This window comes from Balaenoptera borealis (genome assembly GCF_965194805.1).
Source record: "Balaenoptera borealis genome assembly, chromosome: 18".
Classification (NCBI taxonomy): Eukaryota; Metazoa; Chordata; class Mammalia; order Artiodactyla; family Balaenopteridae; genus Balaenoptera; species Balaenoptera borealis.
This window is the reverse complement of record NC_138877.1, coordinates 78,896,347-78,913,058: the sequence shown is the minus strand read 5'-3', so window position 1 is coordinate 78,913,058 and position 16,712 is coordinate 78,896,347. Positions and strand designations below refer to the sequence as shown.

The following is a 16,712-nucleotide window of genomic DNA, read 5'->3' as shown; positions in this document are numbered from 1 at the left end:
GTATTAGGAAGACACTATGGGACCATGAGGACAGGGTCCCGCTGACCTGGCAGGAGCTGGCAGGCTGAAGGAGAGGCTGCTTGGAGGCTGATCTCTATGACTGCATGCGCCTTAATTCCTGAGCACTCATTTTCCAAGGAGAGAGAAATCTCGATTCAAGAACTCTCACCTACGTATGTGTGAATTTGTACGTTGAATAAAGGTCTGTGGTGACACAATGTACATACCTGATGTCACTTTCAAATTGCACGGGAAAAACACATATAGTTTAGCCAACAACAAAATCATGGTTCCAATTAGAGGAGAGGTGCCTGGTGCCCACTCACTAAGGCAGCAAAAGGGGAAGGTGAGCGTGGCCTTTAGCACTTTCTAAATTGAAAGATAGTTGATTTACAGTATTGTTGTAGTTTCAGTTATACAGCACTGTGATTCGGTTCTTTTTGCAGATTATATTCCATCACAAGTTACTATAAAATATTGGGTTAGTTCCCTGTGCTGTACAGTATAAATCCTGCACCTTCAGTATTAAAGCAGGGTCGTAAGCTGTGAGAATGGAAAAACATTTCCCTGACGGAAATTATGCCACGTGTCTGGAAAAAAGTATTTTTCTAAGTGTTTGCTTACAACCCCATGTCATGAGGCAGCGAAAACTCCCAATAACAAGATCTCGAAGGAGGTAGAGTTGGCACAATAGGACACATGGGAAGTGAGCAGTGAGAGAACCCCAGCACCCAGCATCACCTTTTCCTTGCTGTGTGACTTTGGGGAAGTTGCTTGATATCTCTGGGCATCAATTCTCTAGGATGGATGAGGAAGACCTGTCATAAAGGGATTCTAAGACTGCTGGCATCTTTAAAAGCCTGTGACTATTTGGAATGCCCTCTAACTAATTTACTGCAGAAGTTAGGAGGAAAAACCACCCATCTGAGACAGCAGGAGGGACCCGCGTGCACCACTGTGGGAATCGGGGGGAAGCCCTGAGCACAGAGGCAGTGACCGCCCCCTCAGCAGAACGCACCGGACGCAGGACGCTTCCAGGACGAGCCTGTGGTCGGGGCGGAGAGGCCCCGCGCACCCCGCGCCCCCGGGACCAGAGACGCACCTCTGGACGCCTTCGACCAGAGCCACCTCGTCAGGCGAGGCTGAGATGTACACGCAGCGCCTCCCTGAGTCCGGCGACTTCCTGGGCCCGTCCGCCTCATCGCCGTCCTTCACCTGGATGGTGTGGCACAGGCAGACGGCCCGGAAAAACAGCTCTTCCCGCTCCTGCAAATGCGGCACAAACCCACAGCTCTGCGGCACATCCGCGCAAAGCAAGGAAAGCAAACAGCAGACAGTAAGCAGCAACGCCAGGCCTGCAGCCCTGGGCGTCAGGGAGTTTTAGCTCCACCTCTGGCGGTGGCAACCGAGTCCGGCTGCCTTCCCTCCTCTCTCGCGGTCTAGACGAAGACGGACACGGACCTCAGGGAGGCAGAGGGTTCAAGGCCACAGGAAGAGACGGGCCTGCGATCCCCGGGTTCCCGGAAGCCGTCCCGCGCCCTGGGGTGCGACCGAGACTGAGGGGCCAAGAAGGGCTGGGCTGGCCTCGCGCGGGCCACGTGGGCAGCTGAGGCAGGTGGGACGCCCCGCAAGGCCACAGACCACCTGGCCCTCCCCCGAGGCTCGGGGGTGAAGAGGCCGTCTCTGCACCACCAGAGGCCCACGCGCACCGGCTCTCAGAAGGCCGCTGAAGCGGCGCCGACTCAGGTCCCCTCAGTCCCCTGGGGCTCCACGCAGCCTCTGCAGCCACCAAGGCTTCCGGAACAGTCTCCTGGGCGACCGCCGCAAAGGGTCACGGCCCTCCTGGAGGGGGTGAGACCTGGAGCCGCGGAACCAGTGTGTGTGTGTGTGTGTGTGTGTGTGTGTGTGTGTGGAGTGTATGTGAGCACATGTGTGCCTTGTGTCTGTGTGCAGGTGTGTCCGTGTCTGTATGTGAGTATATGTGTGCCTTGTGTGTCTACGTGTGCACCCGTGTCTGCGTGTGAGTGTGTGTGTGTGTCCGTGTGTGAGCACTCATGGTCTGCAGGGCCCCCTACTCTCAGCCCACGGCTTCCCCACCTGGCCACGTGGCAAAAGCTGCCCCGGCCCTGATGTGACGGCCAGATGCACCCGGGGACGCCTGTGCAGACGGGGACGCTCACAGCTCTTCTCCCCCGAGTCGCCGGAGGGCGGCATCTGTCCTGGACCCCAGGACCGGAGGTGCCCCTGGTCCATCGCACGACCCGCCCATGGGCGGGTGGCAGCAGGGTGCACGGCCAGGAGCGCGGCCACCTACCCGCCCGCCGGCACCCGGGGAGGCGTCGATCATGTCGATGGCGGCGGTGGCGGGGAGCACCTGCCCGTTGCAGATGGCGTGCGGCACATACACGTGGCCCTCCACACAGCACTCCTTGAACTCCATGTTGTTCTCGGTGAGGGTGCCCGTCTTGTCCGTGAACACGTACTCCACCTGCGGACATGGCGCGGCTGGGAGCTGCTGCCCCTCGAGGGCCCTCGGACCCCCCGAGGCAGCCTCGTCCGAACGAAGCGATTTCCGGGGCCTTCACCCAACCGCGCTGCCTCCCCGGCTGGACGGTGAGCACGCTGGCCGCCCCCGCCCGCAGCTCCGGGCATGCGAGCGTCCGGACACAGACTGGCTCTGGGGGCCGAGGGGGGACTTTCTACACTTTTCTCCTTCCGTCTCATGGAAAGACAGAGACGCGGTAGGGGTTGGGGGCTTGGTCCTGGATCCGACCTGACCAGAAAACCAAGGGTACGGGTGGGATGAGCTTATCCCATAAGGCCTGGGAGGCGCAAGACTGCAGCATCGTTTAAGGGTTGGAAGGTGACAGAATTCAAACAAGTCAAGGGACAAAAATCTCCGATAGAAAACTGTGGCAAGTGTGAAAACTACATGGAGTTTTAAACCCTGGATCTCGATGAACTGAAGGAAGGTGGGGATCCCGGACCCTGTGGGCACCTCGTGAGCTGTGGGGAGCACGGGTCCCACCCCGAGCCCCCGCCGCCGGCTATCAGAGACCCGCGGGCCTGGGAAGGGGTGGAGGGTCCCGGCGAGTCCACGCCCTACCCATCCTGCTGGGCTCCCGCTCGGGGGCTCCCACCCGCACGTTCCATCCGCGGGACACGCTGCAGGGCGGGTACCTGTTATTACACCCACTTTACAGGTCAAGAGCCGTCAGCCTGGAGCAGGAGTTCAGTGGAGGGGTTCTGAACTCTTTACACCGCGAGACTGAAACTCAGGTCTCACTCTGCCCACCTTGACAATGATGACCGGGGCCGTGAGGACCGAGGAGATGGGACGGGAGAGCCGAGGGCAGCCCCTGTGAGCGGGCTCACTGCTAGCTCTCACTTGAAACCCAGAATCAGCACCACTTAGAAAGGCCACGGCAGAGCTTATGGCAGTGAGTTAATGTGATGAATCTGCATAACTTGTAAACCCAAAAGCACCCCGCACTGTCACATAAAGTTAAAAAGCCACTTTGCCGCCGTCTTTCACTAGGTATAGGTTATATCTCTGTGCAGGAGCTGAAATGGAAATGTTCTTTCACTAGGTATAGGTTATATCTGTATGCATGAGCTGAAATGGAAACGTTCCCATCTGACCAGCCTGATGATCTGCCTGCGTGATAAGAATCACGTAGCTTCTAGAAACCTGGGGACATGAAAGAGAGGGGCTCAATGGCCAGCCAGTGAGAGAAGACAATTCAGGAGACCTGACCTGTCCTAGCTCTTCGTTTAAATCCGAGGTGTTAACCAGAGGCCCTTCTCCCGTTTCCTCGTCAAACATTTCTTCGTCCCAGGTGATGAAGTAGGAGCCGAGGAACTTCTGCATCTCCACGGTGACGTACATGGACACGGGGATGATGTAGTTGAAGAGAACCATGAAGGCCAGGAAGTCCGTGAAGGCTCTGAGAAACTAAGAGAAGGCGGTGTGATCCCCATGCCACTCACCAGCGTCACGACGGCTCAAATCTTAGAGTCAGTCAGGCACAGCCTAACAAGTGCTGTTTTTAAACCAAGTGCTTCAAACCCAAAGGTAAAGACCACTGGGGCAGCGGGGGCCGTCGGCTTTGTCTCCTGCACTGACTTTAGCGCCGTGGCGGGCCCGGGACAGGAGCTGCCCGACATCTGAGCTGCTGGGGGGTGGGGGGCATGGGGGGGGATTAGGTCACTTGTGAGTCACACTCAGAGACGGTGGGGAGCAGGGGGTGGGTCTCCAGCCAAGAGCCTGCAGGACGCTGTATACTGTGATTATTCCAAGTTTCCCTTGTGAGTCTGATAAATGACCAAATTTAGGGGTCTGTACAAATGGTGTTTCTGTATAGTTTTATCCTTATTTCTGAGCCATTTGTCTCATGGGAGGCCGGACTGAACACAGGAAGGAAGTGCGGGCCAGGTTGGGATCTGCACACGGCCCTGCTCTGAGCTGAGTGGATCCAGGTCTGGCTTTGCACACCGCTCAGGTGGACGCAGTAGGCCCAGCCAGAAGACTGTACTGCTTTTAGAGGACGTTTCATCAAATTAACACCCTGGTTTGGGGGAAAACATTTTTGATAAATATAAGCAACGGAGCCAAAATCCCCTACGTAAGAATGAAACCAATTCTTATTGTAATTTCCCATCATTGAGACGCTCCTTTTATTCATCTATTACCCAATTAGGGATCGTGTGTCTCACTAATAAGCAGCTACTCAGCCCCTCTTATAATACAGGTCACCGCGCTGAGTTTTATGTGTTTAAGGTGTGTCCTTATGAATCTAGGATGGAAGCCGATACCTTTTCAGACTTGACTATTCAAATACCCAAAGAAGGAGGCTCAACCAGTGTCTACAGCTGGGGGGCCGGGGGCGGGGGCAGGCAGCTGACACCTTCACTATCCACGAGCGCGTCTACTACAAAGATTTCATCGACCTAGACCTCATCCGGTCTCCCCACGTTTCCATAGCGACAGCCTGCGGAGTCACTTTCTGTACCAGGTTCCTCTGTCTTTCTGCCTCTGTCTTCTGGTTGTACCATGGCTCATCTCGGAACGGCTCGCTCTGCCACACGTACTTCATAACGGTATTAATCAGCGCTTTGCTGATTAGGATGCAGAGGTACACGATGAGGAATACATTCATTGATCTGAAACACAAGACAGCGGTGGTGGCTTAGTTCCCGTTCCCCGAGGAATCCTGAGCTGTGCGTCGCCTTTCTCACAGACGTCAGCAGGAACATGTTGTGAACAGACAGGGACAGCACAACAGCAGGTTTTAAAGGACCCCCCAACCGACTGTCACGGTAAAAGTGAAAACGCAAGCTCGTCTACATCTGAGTACACTCCGTGGGCACTGGCATGTGTTCTGGGGCCACCAGGGAAAGTGCTGAGGGCAGGGAACTCCGATAGGCAGGAGGGCACAGCCTTGCTCACAGGGCTTCTGCACGGTCTAGGACTCTTAACTCAAAGAACACCCAGACATCAATTTCTTCTACCATGGCGCATCAGCCAGTGAGTTCCAAACTTGGAGATCATCACCACGAAGGAAGGGGGGAGGGAGGGAGGGAGCGAATGCCCTCCGCATAGGAAAAGTGCTGAATCCTTAGCCGGTATCTTAGGAGCTTATGAAGAAGGTTTGATTTTCCAACATCTATTTCTGAAACCAATTTGTCAATGCAGACATCTGGAAACTAAGCATTCTTCTTTAATAAGAACCAACTGTCCAAGTTCACATCTGATGCAGCCACAGATGGACAGAGACCCAGGATCACCTTTCAAGGTCGACTTGCCAGGAGCAGACAGACGATGCCTCAACAGTCTCCCCACAAATCACCCAGGAGCCCAGAGCTCTTTATTACACAACATGCGGACACTCGGTTGTACACTTCAATCAAGGACACACTTTAGCGAGAGGCAAAGAAGACATCATTCTGGGCCATGTTTCCTTACAAATTCAACTGTGTCCTTGACTTATTATGAGAAGGATTCTACCATTTAATAAAAAGAAGACTGTTCCCTCTGCTAATGCTTTCCTCACTGAACCCGTATCAGAAAAGTGACTGAACTTTCACTTTTTCATGAAATGGTGGGAGGAGATGCTGGGCGCCCACAACTGACCTTGACCCAGAACTCCGGGTGTCCACGTGCGGGCGGGAGCCTGCAGACGTGGCTGAGGGTGCGTGGCCATTTACATCCCCACAAAGTAAGACTGTCAATCTAAGGTCTAAATAACCTGCTTGACTGTCCATCAGATCCCATGAAGGAGTTGCTAGTAAGACTAAGAGGAAAACGGTTCCCCATCTGCGGGGGTTTGAGACAGCGGGAAGCCACGGACGGGTTTTTACATGTTTCGAACCATGGGGCACTCAGCTTACTTTTCGACAGCAGATCGCTTCTGGGATTTTGACTGATAATTCAGTGCCATCTTGGTTTCCATGCCCGTGTAAATAGCAACACCTATAAAGTACAGAGCAGATGTTAGAACAACACCACAACTGTGTCTTGCTCTACATCGTAAAGTATGCACAGCTACGATAAAAGCAAAATTTTGGACAAAACGGATCATATTTTAAATTCTTCTAGGCAAGCTAGCTGTTCATAAAAAGTCACACAGGATTCTTTAGACCAAAGGAATGCTTTTCTTTTCCTGCACAGAGAGCAATCCGCACTTTTTTTTAAGTTCAGATTTTAATGTATTGAGTTTTCCAACAACGGGACACATTTGTATATTTATAAGTTGTTTCAGTTAAAACATAAAAAGTAACCCACCAGAAGTGGGAAATACTAGCAAAGAAATACAGCCATTAAAGGAAATTTCTCACAGAACTACACCGTGTGAATCCTTTCATAGATATAAGTTTACGTTTGAGTCAAAAACTACAGGCACTTAATTTGCAAGCAACACTCTGAGGTGTCACGGCTCTGTGGATTGCGGTTATACGCGGCAACTGGTTTTCTTAGTGAGCAAAATTACCGCGGCCATAAATCCACAGCCCCTCAAAGCACAAAGAGACACTTTAATGGTACGCTTTCATCCGTAGTTAAATCTACGGATTTTAACTGCTTAATGGCTCCTTGGTTTTAGAAGCTATTATTAATAATTCACTAATTAAAACATTTACCGAAGATTTTCTCAGTGTTCTTTAGCGTGGCTCCTCTAAGAAGCAAGTTTTCCGATCCTAATGGCCTGCAAAGATAAGGATGACCAGAAATAGGGCAATGGAGAAAGCAGGTCGGCACGACAAGATGGAGAAGCAGCTCAGTGGCTCCACACACTTTGTTCTAAGAGGAAACCGTCTCGGTGTAGACCTGCTTGTGCTTGGACTAGGAAAGCTAGCCGGGCCCACGTGAAAGCACGTGCTCTTTCCCTGGGGGGCGGGAAGAACCTGTCTGCTGGGAGATCCCAGAAGATTCAGCTCCTCCAGGGCCCCAGCCCCGCCCCAGCCCCACTGGGCCTCACCCCAAGGCTTTCAACGCGTTCCGCGAGGGTGGTGGGGCCCCCGCGGGTGCCATGAGCAGCCCCTGGGCACTAGTCAGAAGTGCCACTCGAGGGACCAACCCGGAAACCCGCTCCTAACGGGCTTCATGTCTGAGGCCTGAGGCACCGGGGACCCCAAGTGGTGCCCGCGCCTCAGCGGTTTCTACCGCACCCTCGGGGGTTTCACGTACACAACACAGTCGCGCTTCCAGGCAAGAAGGCTGTGAGGCCCCGCGTGGCAGCCAAGCCCCAAAGGCCCCTGAACGCGGGTGGCCTGGCAGTCTGGAGCGACCCAGGTACTGCGCTCCAGGGGCAAACGCAGCGACCGAGGAATTCAGAAGCCATTCGGGTGAACACAAGCACTCTGGACCCAACAGTGAGCAGCAGACAGACGCTCTGCCTCCAGGGGCTCACGGGCCAGTGGTCCCCTTTGTTGACCGAGTAGTAATTTCTTCTCGTTTCCCAAGAGTAGAAGGGAAATAAGCAGAATTCAGATTCACTAATTTTGCCATTTACAATATTCTCCTGATTTTCTTCGGAGGGTAAAGGGAAAGAGTTGATTTGGGGTAAAGGGGAAGATTTGCTAAAGCTTGCTTTTCACTTTGTCGGCATTTAATTTCCCTTTACCATGGAAGGTTGAGAATCCACTGAACGTGATAAGCTTAAATGTGTTCAGTATACTTAGCTGACCCAGCTCAGGACCACATCAGGCCGAAGATGAGAAAGGGGGACTTGTCCAGCGGGGTGCGCTGGCAGGGCCCCCCCCCACCGACCTGACGGGCCTACCCAGGGCTGTCCCATGGCCTCAGGGTGTGTCCCCCAGCCTCACAGCCACGTGGGACAGGCGCCCGGCTGCACACGTGCTGTCTGCTTGTGCTACAAGTACTGTCAGCCTCTGTTAGCAAACACAACAGCTCATGTCCAAGGTGTTTATGGAAATAAATGGCCCTTTTATAAAGTGTCTCTGGGGAGTCTAAAATTAATTTACTTCAAAAAGTACTTCCCTTCTAGTTTGGACAGGAGGATGAAGAAATATCACTCCAAAAAGACTGAGAGCTTAGATATATAACTCGTAACTGTCCACACCACGAGTTTATAAACACCTCTAAATACCCAAATATTAGAAGTCTGCTGAATCATATAGATACTTAAAAAGCTAAACTAGAACTAGTATCAAAATACAAAATATATTGGTAATTATCTTCCCAAAGGGCTCAGCCTTCAACTTCATCCAAATATCAAACAAGGAAAGCCTGCAGTGCTCACTTTTCCAGCCTCACTCACTGGCAATATGGATCCGTCTATATATATTCACTCTTGTTCAAACTCAAATTAGTCCTCGCAAGACACAGAAAGCCACATTATTTCTCCAAAGTAACTAGGTATTCACCTTTAGAACAACAGGTATTTAAGAAGGATCAAGGCAATGCCTCCATAGACTCTGGAAAGCAACTGCTAACCTGCTGATGAAGAATGGTGATCAAAACATGCTAAGAGGGGTGCCAAGTGTTTCCTTAAAACAAGTCATTTCTGGAGCCTTTCAAGGAGATAAACCCCATGACGATTTATTTTGCAGTAATTTCCCACTGAGTGTTTTTTTCCTACTTCTGGCCCAGTATTTTAATACACAAGGTAATGCCAGGACACAGACAATCGAGTGACTGCTTAAATTGGAAGAAAGATAATTTCTCTAACCAGTGGGATTTGTGAAGAAGGAGAGCAATGTCAAAACCTACTGAAAGCCAAGTTCCCTCAGTGTAGACCTGAGGCCACGTGCAGGTAAAACGTCCAAGGCCCGGGAAGTGAGGCAGCACAGGCCACAGCTGCAGTGAGCAGGGCTGGCTCCGTCTGGGCGCCACGACCTCAGGGCTGAGTCAGCTTCCTGCCGCCAGCGGTCCGGGGTGAGGCCACTGACGAAGCAGGTGTGGACACCCACCTGTGACCGCACTGGCCACTGCCCATCCCCTGCAGCAGATTCCCCCGTCCCCGGGGGACGTGAGCCTGGACAAGCCCTTGGGAGACACATCCCCCAACGTCTAAGACTGAGGCTATGTCCCAGTGATGAGTCTGGGCAGATTCATGCAGCCCAATAAAGCGGCCCCCAAGTCAGAAACCTTTCAACCTCCTAGCTGAAGACGCACGGTCTGTTCAGTTATGAAAAGAGTTTCTGTTGGGGAAACGCGCCTTCCCCTTCGCCTGCTGGACCAGCTCCTACCCTTCCTGGCTGTGAGAAGACCCTGGGCAGAATCCCGGCTCCACAGGGTCGTTCGTTTGCTACCGCGTCCAGACGTGTGCACGAGAGAAACCAGCAAGTGGAGCGGACCCTGGACCTCCGGTCACGCAGAATTCCCCCCTCAAACCCAGCAGGACAGCAACGATGAAAAACTCTCATCAGGAAAAGAATCCACTTTTAATTGAACGATAGAGATGAAATCGCCAAGTGTTCAGAAGAAGCAGGAATCCTCACCTCACCACAGGGTCATTCAGATCGCTGTAAACATTTATGCGGCCGACGAACCTGGGGACAGGAGAGTCAGGTCACTGCCAGGGCAGCAGGGGACCGGTGGGGGGGCAGGACCCGAAACCCCGGCTCTGGGGAGCCCCCCTCCTCACCCCTGACCCGTTTCTAAGAAGGGCTGGGATTCTGTACTGGAAACACAGGGGTGTGAGGCTAAACCACGCCTCCCCCCTCCTCCCACTTCTTAATTGTTCTATTTAGCTCATGACTTAAATGATTTTCCTTACAGTCACTTCCTCAAAATACAGAAAATTCATTTTTCTTTGACAAATTTAGCTCCATTAAGCCTTTTCAAATATTTGTATTAAGAGTTATGGATTGGAATGTTGCTGGACTATGAAAATACAGAAGTAATGTATTTTTGACCAGATCCTAATTTTTCAGCAGTGATTTACAGTCTCATTCCAAACAGCCACGCGGCTAGGCCACGTGGCACGGACAGCAGGGAGGACGCCCGGGGAGAAGGAGGCCGGCTCACCTGTAGAGATCGGGCTGGGGCTGCTCACACTCGATGGTGGCGTGGAGAGAATCTATATCTTCCTCCGTATGAAACCCCTTTGTGTCTTGAACTGCATAATGGGTCTGCAGATTGACAAGAAACGGGAATTCACAGCCAAAATGATCAAGACAAACCCAGCAGCGGGGGCCGCCCATCCTAGGGCAGCACCGATGTTTAATTTTTTAGGCATATACATAAGCCTGGTTACAAAGCCTGGTTACCACACGAGACAGGGTGTATAATAAAGAGTTTGCAAATGGAACAAGGTTACAGAACTGTAGGTTCCACCGGGATTCCGGTACCTATTAGGTGCCAGGAAATTCTTCCATTCTTAGCCAGTGCCCTCAACTACCAGAATTCTTCTTCTAAACTGGACACTTGGATTCATCTGTCAGAGTGGTCGCTCTGAATTAGGAAACGAATTTGGGACCTAAAATATTCGTTTCTGTTTATACGGTTCACAGACAGCTGTCGCAGGCATGGCAAGCTGCCCGCACCTGTCACTGTCCGGGGAGCACAGCTCCCTGCACGGACCCTCACCTGGCCTTGACCCCAGGGCTCCTCAAACTAAGGGGGCCACGGACCCCAGGCCCCGCCCCCAGAGTTTCTGAGGCCGTGAGTCTGGGGTGGCGCCCGAGAACCGCATTTCCAACCTGGTCCCAGGTGATGCTGGTGCTGGGGTCTGGGACCCCGTTTTGAGAAGATGGGCCCAGACGGCACCAGGGAGCGTGGATGGGTGGACCAGCCTTGGGAGGAGAGAGGAAGGAGGGACGGGAGAGGGGATGCAATCTCCTCCGTGCCTCCCATGAGTAAGTGTCGGGCGAAGCGTGAAAGGATTCAGAGCAACCGGGGGTGTGATCACAGCGTCCCCGCCGCGTTGTGGAGGCACTTGTGCGTCCGGCACTTTGGGACATTTCCTAATTATAGCCTCAAACACAGGTTTGCCCCCATCTTACAGATGTGGAAACTGTAGGCGTGACCTCTGCTTTTAAGGAAAGGGCTCAGGTGACTCCGGCCCCCCCAAGCACGAACACAGAGAGGTCCAAGCGCAGCCCCGGTGCTGACAGGGGCCACGTCTGGACCAGGGTGACAGCCGTGAAACTTCACCCTGACAGCAGTGACGCTCCCGGAGGCTCGTGGCGTCTGCTCCGGGGACGCGTCTAGGCAGGGATGTCCCTCTGTGGGTCGGGGTGCAGAGGGCAGCCCACAGCCCGCAGCCGGGAGTGCACGACTCGCCGGGGCCGGGGAGGACGGGACACGCCACCCCAAGCTCCAATGGCCACTGGACACCCATCGCTTTCCAGCCCAGAACTGCTCTCCCTGACAGCTGACTGTGCCAGAAGGGTCCCCCCTCCTGGGATTCGTTACATAGAAAATGTGAGAGTAAATGTGGGAAACCCCACAGGGCTTCATACGATGACACCCCAAGTCACCCACAAAGGATTAGGGCACGCTTTGGTGCTTCCCCGGCATAGAATCGCCTGTGTCCACGGGCAGCATTCAAGCACTGTTAGAGCTGCATTTCCGGAGCCAGAACCTCAGAGCAAGGCTCACGTTCATAAACTCCTTGGAAGCTTCCAGGTTTTTAAAACAATGAAATCCTTAAAATTAATAGTGATGTGTTTCTTCTTTTGTGATTATTAATTAAAATTTTGTAGCACTAGCTGCTGGTACAGAATTCCATACTGAGCGTAAGAAATGAATCATAATTTCAGAAAATCCTTACTAAGATATTTTAACAAAAAGACACTCATAGGGTTTCCCTAGTGGCGCAGTGGTTAAGAATCCGCCTGCCAATGCAGGGGACACGGGTTAGAGCCCTGGTCTGGCAAGATCCCACATGCTGCAGAGCAACTAAGCCTGTGCGCCACAACTACTGAAGCCTGCGTGCCTAGAGCCCGTGCTCCGCAACAAGAGAAGCCACCACAATGAGAAGCCCGCGCACTGCGACAAAGAGTAGCCCCCGCTCGCCGCAACTAGAGAAAGCCCGCGCGCAGCAACAAAAGACCCAGTGCAACCAAAAATAAATTAAAAAAAAAAAAAAAAAAAAAAAAGACACTCACTGATGTAACAGTCAGGCAAAATCTAGACTCACGACTCACTTTTCACACAATTCCAGTCCAGTCAAGTCACTAACTTTGACCAGTAAAATGAAAACTTCAAAATTCCAACAATCTCTTCCTTCCATCCTTAACTTGGTACTGCCGCTAAATGACACAGCTAAATAAGGAACATGGAGTTGCTTCTGTTAACCTGAGAGGCTGATCGCTAGAGGGGCTGATGGAAGGAAGAAAGTGGGAAACAGGGAGAAGCAAATGAGAGGAAACAGTCCCTGGCTTTTCCCTGAACACAGAGCCTCATGCCCGGTGTAGCTTCCGGCCACAAGAGCACAGCTGGGGGTGGATGGGGAGGTCCCGACGGGGCAGAAACAACAGGCATGTTACCTTGTGGCTGGACTCTCCGTCCAGGCTGGCGGTGGTCACGTGGCAGGTCCCGTCCACGCGGCTGCTGGATAGGAAGATCAGGTCACAGGGGAAGGTCTCGTCCTCCTTGACCATGACGATGTCCCCGACCTGCAGGACAGACAGACAGCACCGTGAACCAAAAACCGGGCTCTGGGCGGCGGCTCCCACAGGTACCATCACGGTGTTACCTGCAGGAAGGTGTGTGGGTGCTAATATGACTGAGAAAGATTGCTTCCCGGACATTTGGCCCAAACCAGGAAACACCTGTGAGGTCAGTGCCCCAGCCTTAGACCTGGATGCTTCACAGTGCAATAGGACAGAGTATTTTGCAATATTCTATTTTGCAATGATAGAAATATTTGCACCATTTGTATTGCAACCAGGCAGATGAGGTGGGCAGTCACCCTGCGGGCACGAAGGCTGTGACAAGCCGCAGTGATCAGGGCTGGGTGGTCCCGAGGGGTCCCCGCAGAAGACCGGCACAGACCGTCGCGACGCAGCAGGGAGCCCAGAAACAGACCCACGAAAATACGCTTAACTGACTTCGGACAAAGGTACGAAAGCCACTCGATGGAGGAGGGACAGCCTTCCAACAGAGGAGCACTTGGTCAGACCTGGGCAAAAAAGGGCCTTTCACCTAAACCGCACACCTGACGTAAAAAGTAACACAAAATGGATCAGGAAGTTAAATCTAAAACATAAAACTATACAACTTTCAGGAAGAAAAAACCAGGAGAAAACCTTTGGGCTCCAGGGCTTGGCAAAGAGTTCTTAACCTTGACAGGAAAGGCAGCAACCATAAAAGGAGAGATCAGTAAACTGGACTTCATCAAAATGAACAACTTCTGCTTTGCGAAATACCCCACTGAGGTATTTCTGACAGAGGACCAGCTTCTAGAACATACGAACTCTCAACGTTCAACAGTAAAAACCCTCAATAATCCAAGCAGGAAATGGGTAAAGGCCATGAATACATGTTTCATGAAGAGGATGTCCCGATGGCAGATAAGCACATGGTAAGATGTTCACCAGCCTCTAGGGAAACACACACCCACACCGCACCGAGCATCAGGATGACCGAGAGAAGAAACGGCGAGAACACCAAGCGCTGACGGGGATGCTGACAAACGGGCCCCTCACACACATTGCCGGTACAACAGTGCAGACACTCTGGGAAATGGTTTGGCTGTTCCTTTTACCGTTATTTCATGACGACCCAGCAACTGAACTCTTGAGTTTTGACGCCAGAGAAACGGAAACTGTACACATACAAAAACCTGTACCCAAATGTTCACAGCAGCTTTATTTGAACGGCCCCAAACTGGAGAAACATCAACATCCTTCACCTGGGCCACCCCCACCACACCCCCAGACTCTGCAACGAAAGGAAGGCGCCCAGATGCCCAACCTGGGTGAGTCCCAAGGGAATTCAGCTGCATGAAAGTTACAGACTGTATGACGCCATCCACGCGAGGACAAATCCTGGAGGTGGACAAATTGAAGGTTTCTTTTCTACTAGCCACAAGCAGCCTTTGCTTCCTTCCTTGTCTCACAGACTCCATTAAAATCCTCTCGGGTAAAACAGGCTGGATATAGAGCAGACATTCCTCATAGGAGATCGATACATTAAAAATTCAATTTTCTGCTGATAAGTACTGTTTAGGTCTGTTTTTGAAGAGATGTTTATTAAAAGTATAGAAGACTTTGCAAAGGAAATATAGCTGTTAAAGGAAACGGTCTTTGGAGCCTAGGGTCCGAAGGAGCCTGTTAACATACACGTGGGGGTCCCCACTGCTGTTCCCACACTGAGAGGCTGTCCTCCCAGCTCCTCACCTCCTGACTCCTTGACCACTAGGAAAATATCGCCAACCTAGGCTAACGGAGGGGAATTACTGAAACACCTGGACGGTGAAATTTATAAAACAAAGAAAATGTGGTTTAAAAACTTAAAAATACATCCAATATAGAACACATATAATAACTATCATGAGGTTAACGAAGACGGACCACATGCTGATGACACCTGAAACAGGAGTGTCCCGGCATCCTGAACCCTGTCCTACGCCCGAGATACCCACTGACCCCCACGCTGACCCGCTGCCCCTCCCAGGGCTTGGGGATGTGCCTGGAAGCAGAGGCTCGGGTTCAAGGACGCGGAGGCCCACCTTTCTGTCCCTGTGCACGAGGGCTGGCGACTCTCTCCCACAGCAGCTTCCTGATGGCCCTGCCACGACTTCTGGCCAGGAAAGCAGCCCCGGGGCGGACAGAGGAATGGTGGGGCTGCAGGGGAGGGGGAGGGGGGCGGCGACTAGGGGGAGGACGAGGACAAACCCGAGGAGAGGCCGGAGGAGGCTGGCCAGGCTCCACCCCCAGGCTCACAGCGAGAGGTGACTCGGGGACAAACCGTAAAAATCGTCCTTATCACCTGCACACAGGTGAGCGCTTCTGAACGGCGAGCGTAGGCCTGAAAATAATCCACTTACATAATTCAAATATGAATTTAAACATAATGATGCATTATTACACCAATAATATATTGAAAAAAAAGAAATTAAAATGCAGCTTTCAGGGAGGTTTCTGTCCCCATTTTCATAAATTTCCAACTAGTAGAGTTGATCATACTAATATGATTTTGCCTTACTGTAAAATGATTTTTCTACAGGTGTTTAGAGCTTTCCCTGTCTTGACTGGTTACTATCATGTCACACGCTTCAGACAACAGGCCTGGGGGGAGCCTGATGGCCGAGAGGCTGTGCACGGGGGACCGGGGGCAGGGGAGACACGGGGAGGCTTTGGACCTTCCACTCAATTTGCTGTGACCCTAAACCTGCTCTAAAAATAAAGTCGATTAAAGCTTTAAAAATAAATACATAGAAGTAAGAAGTTAAAAAAAGATAGTGAGCAGTACTTGGGGAAGAGGGTGGGCCTACATCCAATAAATGAAACAATTTCAGATGAAGGTTTGGCCAAAGAAAACAGCCCCGTGGCGCTGTTTTCTCATCGTAACAGGTTTGCGGCCGTCTGGGGGCCGCCTGGGGTCGGCGGGGACTCACCCTGAGCTTCCGGCTCTGCTTCCGCACCAGCCGGCCGTGCTGGACGAAGTGCACGGGGCACTGGTTCACGGCGCTGTCGGCTTTGTGGCGCAGCCAGTCCTCGTAGCCCTGCGGTGGGGGAGAGACGCTGTGAGCCCCTCCTGGACTTGGCGGGCACGGCCGTGGCCACGGTCAAGTGCGTGTGGACACGAGCGGGCGGGAGCCGCGTCCCTGGGCTCCCGTCACCACCGTGCGCGAAGCCACGTCACCTTTTGTGCCCCCTTCCCTCGCACCCAGCCCCCACCCGGGCAAGTCCTGGCGTGTCCTGCACAGGGACACGCGTCCTGAACCGACCCCTTCCTGCTCCGCGTCCCGGCTGCCCCGTGCCGTGGCCTCCGGCCCGCAAGGACAGGACCAACCCGACTCCGCCCCACCCGACGCAGCTCCAAAGGCTCCCGTCGGGACCCAGGCGGGCGGACGGCCGTCCTTGTCCTCGGGTCAGCTGGGCTGTGCCTGGGGTCCCTGGGGGGCTGAGAGCCGCTCGAGCCCCCTGGGTCTCAGGAGCGGCCAAGGGAGGGGTGAGGGCCGCGGGCAGGTGGGCAGGGGAGCAGGCGGCACCAAGGGGCTGTGCCCGCCCAGGTGAGCGCGGCAAGGGTCACGCAGAGGCGCCCGATGTTGCCACATGCTGCTCAGCACCCAGAGGCG

General features: G+C 53.0%; 1 protein-coding gene across 9 annotated transcripts in view; it reads right to left on the bottom strand.

Annotated features, from left to right (window-relative positions):
• The window catches only part of ATP11A (ATPase phospholipid transporting 11A), a 125,599-nt gene that overhangs the window by 36,218 nt on the left and 72,669 nt on the right, over nucleotides 1-16,712 (bottom strand). For 6 of the 9 annotated variants that reach the window (XR_014237106.1, XR_014237107.1, XM_082365838.1 and 3 more), the window contains exons 5-15: nucleotides 16,029-16,136; nucleotides 12,955-13,083; nucleotides 10,490-10,593; nucleotides 9,961-10,011; nucleotides 7,138-7,202; nucleotides 6,391-6,472; nucleotides 5,013-5,163; nucleotides 3,758-3,955; nucleotides 2,315-2,488; nucleotides 1,103-1,266; nucleotides 742-798 (exon numbers count right to left, since the gene is read on the bottom strand). Coding sequence is in view for 7 of the 9 variants with exons in the window: in XM_082365838.1 (XP_082221964.1) it covers nucleotides 742-798; nucleotides 1,103-1,266; nucleotides 2,315-2,488; nucleotides 3,758-3,955; nucleotides 5,013-5,163; nucleotides 6,391-6,472; nucleotides 7,138-7,202; nucleotides 9,961-10,011; nucleotides 10,490-10,593; nucleotides 12,955-13,083; nucleotides 16,029-16,136 (1,283 nt within the window). In the remaining 2 variants the exon portion in view is untranslated. The remainder of the gene's footprint in view (nucleotides 1-741; nucleotides 799-1,102; nucleotides 1,267-2,314; nucleotides 2,489-3,757; nucleotides 3,956-5,012; nucleotides 5,164-6,390; nucleotides 6,473-7,137; nucleotides 7,203-9,960; nucleotides 10,012-10,489; nucleotides 10,594-12,954; nucleotides 13,084-16,028; nucleotides 16,137-16,712) is intronic. The other 3 variants (XM_082365841.1, XM_082365840.1, XM_082365842.1) reach the window with 2 other exon arrangements.